General features: G+C 42.2%; 1 protein-coding gene across 7 annotated transcripts in view; it reads left to right on the plus strand.

Annotated features, from left to right (window-relative positions):
• The window catches only part of LOC120019612 (protein sel-1 homolog 1-like), a 55,281-nt gene extending 49,547 nt beyond the window's left edge, over window positions 1-5,734 (plus strand). For 5 of the 7 annotated variants that reach the window (XM_038962957.1, XM_038962956.1, XM_038962958.1 and 2 more), the window contains 3 exons: window positions 2,492-2,664; window positions 2,742-2,870; window positions 3,153-5,734. In XM_038962957.1, coding sequence (XP_038818885.1) covers window positions 2,492-2,664; window positions 2,742-2,870; window positions 3,153-3,398 — 548 coding nt within the window. In that variant the 3' untranslated portion in view covers window positions 3,399-5,734. The other 2 variants (XM_038962961.1, XM_038962960.1) reach the window with 1 other exon arrangement.
• Window positions 5,735-6,000: the final 266 nt, after the last annotated feature.

Here is a 6,000-nt window from a genome sequence, read left to right on the forward strand (position 1 = left end):
CTGGGGTATTAAAACGTATGGTAATGACATGTGTACTGTATGTTCAACTGTGGTTAAACAAGGACTAGGATAAAGCTGGGGGACAACCACTTCTACGGTTACGGGACTGACGTGTGTACTGTGTTACCCAGGGGCCCAGTTAAAAAACAAACATTTTAATCCACATTAAAATGATCATGTGACAAAATGGAAAAAAATCTCCAACATATCACATTATATGCTACAATAAATATAAAATCAAATAAAATTGTATTATTCACATGCACCGAATACAACAGGTTTCACCTTACAGTGAAATGCTTACTTACGAGCCCCTAACCAACAATGCAGTTTTAAAAAATACAGATAAGAATAAGAAATAAAAGTGATAAGTAATTAAAGAGCAGCAGTAAATAACAATAGCAAGACTATATACGGGGGGGTACAGGTACAGAGTCAATTTGCGGGGGCACCGGTTAGTTGAGGTAATATGTACATGTACAGTTGAAGTCAGTTTACATACACTTAGGTTGGAGTCATTAAAACTAATTTTTCAACCACTCCACATATTTCTTGTTAACAAACTATAGTTTTGGCAAGTCGGGTAGGACATCTACTTTGTGCATGACACAAGTAATTTTTCCAACAATTGTTTACAGATTATTTCACTGTATCACAATTCCAGTGGGTCAAAAGTTTACATACACTAAGTTGAGTGTGCCTTTAAACAGCTTGGAAAATTCCAGAAAATGATGTCATGGCTTTAGAAGCTTCTGATAAGCTTATTGATATCATTTGAGTCAATTGGAGGTGTACCTGTGGATGTATTTCAAGGCCTACCTTCAAACTCAGTGCCTCTTTGCTTGACATCATGGGAAAATCAAAAGAAATCAGCCAAGACCTCAGAAAAAAAATTGTAGACCTCCACAAGTCTGGTTCTTCCTTGGGAGCAATTTCCAAATGCCTGAAGGTACCACGTTCATCTGTACAAATAATAATACGCAAGTATAAACACCATGGGACCACGCAGCCGTCACACCGCTCAGGAAGGAGACGCGTTCTGTCTTCTAGAGATTAACATACTTTGGTGCGAAAAGTGCAAATCAATCCCAGAACAGCAGCAAAGGACCTTGTGAAGATGCTGGAGGAAACAGGTACAAAAGTATCTATATCCACATCCTCTTCTACGGTTATGATACTGATGTGTGTACGGTTACGGTACTGACGTGGGTACTATATGTCTAGCTGTGTTACCCAGGTTATACAGTGGCTAGAATAAAGCTGGGGGACTACCTCTTCTACGGTTATGATACTGATGTGTGTACGGTTACGGTACTGACGTGGGTACTATATGTCTACCTGTGTTACCCAGGTTATACAGTGGCTAGAATAAAGCTGGGGGACTACCTCTTCTACGGTTATGATACTGATGTGTGTACGGTTACGGTACTGACGTGGGTACTATATGTCTAGCTGTGTTACCCAGGTTATACAGTGGCTAGAATAAAGCTGGGGGACTACCTCTTCTACGGTTTTGATACTGATGTGTGTACGGTTACGGTACTGACGTGGGTACTATATGTCTAACTGTGTCACCCAGGTTATACAGTGGCTAGAATAAAGCTGGGGGACTACCTCTTCTACGGTTATGATACTGATGTGTGTACGGTTACGGTACTGACGTGGGTACTATATGTCTAGCTGTGTTACCCAGGTTATACAGTGGCTAGAATAAAGCTGGGGGACTACCTCTTCTACGGTTTTGATACTGATGTGTGTACGGTTACGGTACTGACGTGGGTACTATATGTCTAACTGTGTCACCCAGGTTATACAGTGGCTAGAATAAAGCTGGGGGACTACCTCTTCTACGGTTATGATACTGATGTGTGTACGGTTACGGTACTGACGTGGGTACTATATGTCTAGCTGTGTTACCCAGGTTATACAGTGGCTAGAATAAAGCTGGGGGACTACCTCTTCTACGGTTTTGATACTGATGTGTGTACGGTTACGGTACTGACGTGGGTACTATATGTCTAACTGTGTCACCCAGGTTATACAGTGGCTAGAATAAAGCTGGGGGACTACCTCTTCTACGGTTATGATACTGATGTGTGTACGGTTACGGTACTGACGTGGGTACTATATGTCTAGCTGTGTTACCCAGGTTATACAGTGGCTAGAATAAAGCTGGGGGACTACCTCTTCTACGGTTATGATACTGATGTGTGTACGGTTACGGTACTGACGTGGGTACTATATGTCTAGCTGTGTTACCCAGGTTATACAGTGGCTAGAATAAAGCTGGGGGACTACCTCTTCTACGGTTATGATACTGATGTGTGTACGGTTACGGTACTGACGTGGGTACTATATGTCTACCTGTGTTACCCAGGTTATACAGTGGCTAGAATAAAGCTGGGGGACTACCTCTTCTACGGTTATGATACTGATGTGTGTACGGTTACAGTACTGACGTGGGTACTATATGTCTAACTGTGTTACCCAGGTTATACAGTGGCTAGAATAAAGCTTGGGGACTACCATTTCTACGGTTATGGTACTGATGTGGACTACGAGACTGCTGTCATCCACTATAGGCTGGCCTCGGAGCAGCAGCACAGTGCTCAGGCCATGTTCAACCTGGGCTACATGCATGAGAAAGGCCTGGGCATCAAACAGGTGGGCAAACACACACATGCACACGCATTAATATACGCACACAACCGTGTAACCCTCTATCTTTCCGCCTGGTGTAGGACATCCACCTGGCCAAGCGTTTCTATGACATGGCTGCCGAGGCCAGTCCCGACGCCCAGGTGCCCGTCTTCCTGGCTCTGTGTAAACTGGGCCTGGTCTACACCCTGCAGTACATGCACAACCTCAATGTGAGTGTACAGTACAGAGCGCTTCCTGGACCCGGGTGACTCTGGGAGATTCAGTTTCCTCAGTCGTTTCTATTTCAACTCGTGGGGTCCAGGCTCAATATTTGAGGCAAACTTAGGCTAGTTGTAGTTTACAACATTTGTACAGGATTCATGGGATTGTACTGTTTGTTAAATGTAATCAATGCTCTCTCTTTCTGCTCCCTCTCCCTCTGACCTCCCTCTTTATTTCTTCCCCTCCCTCCCTGCATCATCTCACTCCTCGCTCCATCCCCCCTCCACCAGATGACTGAGCTGGTCAGTCAGGTGGACCTTGACCAGCTCCTGGGCCCCGAGTGGGACCTCTACCTCATGACGGTCATCGCCCTGCTTCTGGGCACTATCATCGCCTACCGCCAGAGACAGCATCAGGCTGTGCCCCCGCGGCCCCCTCCTCTCCCGGCCCCAGACAGGCCCCCTCAGGAGCAGCCCCAACCTGAGGACCAGGTTCAGCCCGAGGTCCCACCCCAGGCCGAAGAGGAGCAGCAGTGAGCAATTGCTACTAGCATTAGAGCAATGACTGGAAGTCTATGGGAACAGTGAATATGCTAGCTGTTCCTGTAGACTTCCAATTATTGCGCTAACGCTAATTAGCATTGGCTCCCAAAATGACCTCTAACTTCCTGCATACTGGAAGTTAGACAAGAAAATGGTGTCCACAAGTTCATCTGACTGAGGAAGTAGATAAAGGGCTTCATTGCCAAAATCCCGAACTATCCCTTTAATTATCATCCAATCTGTAAATAAACAGTCTTGTTTTGTGTGCTCTGGTAGTGGTTACCAGATATTTTTGCGGATTTTATGTAGGTGTTTAAAGGTTACAACTTTCCTTATCAGCAAATACGATACCAGAAACAACACACACACCTTGCAAAACCAACAGCTTTGAGATTGGCAGCAATTGGAACTCGACACGTGAAGTTAGCTTCATCTCCTTGTCTTTAGGAAATTATTTGTTCGGGAAGACGTTCTATAAGCAAACATTCTTTATCAAGCAAGTTTTTTTTTTTTTCAGCATGCTTTTTTGTGCAAATATTTCTTTAGCAAACGGGAACTTGTTTTGTTAGCGAACGTGCTTCGTTAGCACATTATGTTGAATTAATGAAAGAAACAAACTTGCTAATTTATTTGACATCCAGTTCAAAACGGAGCTGAGCTTTGGGCAGCCTTCTTGTTTGAGTGGAACAAGTCATGAAAGGTATTGTTGTCACTTGTCAGTAATTTGAGCTCTGCTATGGTATGGTCAGGCAAAAAGTTGGATTCGGCTCTCGTGTCTATATAATAAGGGAAATATTATGGGGATATTGCTGAATGCCGATCCCCACCATAGATGCTCTCTTACAGCCAAAATCCTGAAAAAGTGCTAGGTTGAAGAAACCCTTCAGTGTCTACACTGTAGGTGTCTACACTGTGTCTACACTGTGCCTGATAGTGGTGCACACAGCTGAAAAATTAAAGGTACACTCAGCAGATTACATCATTAACCGAAGGACATTATACAACAGCAACAGCGGAATTCAAATCTGCCGCCAAGATTACCCTCATTAAGCAAAAGTAACAATTTGCATCGCCCCGTGTGGTACACACACATTGGGAATAGCCAATAATGTCAGTCGTGGCAGATTTGTAATTCTCTATGTTGTCTGTAAGTAGGAAGTTGCCCCATTCTGTATGATGATGTCATCTTGCTAAGTGTACCTTTAACCCTTTGTGCCTTTTTTTATTTTATTTTTACGGCAAACATAGAGAAGAAATGTATATTTTCTTGTCCTCTGCACTCTGCACAATATATTACCGTAAAGAGTAGCATATCTTAAGAATTGTACTATTCTCTGTGTTTGTTTGTAGTCGGTCTACATTGCCACAGGATTATCTTATTGTAGGTGCATTTTCGGGTTGTTCCGTCTTCTAGTAATTGGTAGTACGTTTGTGGCACCATTGTTCATTGAATTTTCTCCTGTTTAAACTGTTTGGCTTGATAAGTCACCCAGAGGTTTAACTGCGACAGGAACAGAGATGGCGGCTCTCGTAATCTCCGGTGACTGTGTAAGTTATCATTTTAGGAGCAGTTAGCCTTCGTGTCATGTGAAGACTCAATAGAAGAAAGCATTGACTTTTTCTATTGACTTTGTAACATACATGGATCCACTCTCATGGGCTGTATGTATAATTATTTCGGAGTAGGAGTGCTGATCTAATCTAGGATCAGTTTCGAGTTTTAGATCATAATTAATAAGACTATATTATGAACAGGAGGGACCTGATCCCAGATCTGCTCTCCTACTCTAACACACTTGACACATTTGGCCACAGATCTTCATATTTGAGCGTAAGGTGGCAATGGGAAACGCTGTGTGCCAAGGTAAAACATAATTACAGTACGTTAAGCAAGATGGGGTGGGGTATAATAACACTGATGTAAAAAGAGAACATTCACGTCCTTTATGTGCTATTTCCTGGGCTGTGTTCATTGGAGCACGCACTGGAAAACGTTTTTAAAAAATCTAAATATGTGTAATATGACAAGTCCCTCTCTGTGTCAGTATGTTTTGTTCCATTTGGTGCCCAATTTAATTTGCCAACGGAGGATATACCCTTTGCATACTGTAAAGAGGAATACACGTGTTTATATAGCAATACACTAACGTTCAATGTATGAAGCAGTATATTAGGAACATAATGGGATGTTAAGAGAATGAGTCAGATTTTTCATGAGAAGTTTCAAATAAGACTTATCACTCACCAAAACGCAACACTGATGTCCTCTGTACTCACTTTGGTTTGAATATGATATCAACACAAGTAATAAAATAACAGGCTACATACTATTTCTCTCTGTCTGCAATAAAATACTGGTCCAGGTCGTTGAAAAAATTGCATTTTTCCATCAATGTTTATAGTTTATGAATAATGATCTATAGAGATTCACTACCGTTCAAAAGTTTGGGGTCACTCAGAAATGTCCTTGTTTTTGATAGAAAAGCAACATTTTTGTCCATTTAAAATAACATCAGATTGTTCAGAAATACAGCGTAAACATTGTTAATGTTGTAAATGACTATTGTAGCTGGAAACGGATGAATTTAAACTTTTC

Source organism: Salvelinus namaycush, chromosome 24, assembly GCF_016432855.1.
Source record: "Salvelinus namaycush isolate Seneca chromosome 24, SaNama_1.0, whole genome shotgun sequence".
Lineage (NCBI taxonomy): Eukaryota > Metazoa > Chordata > Actinopteri > Salmoniformes > Salmonidae > Salvelinus > Salvelinus namaycush.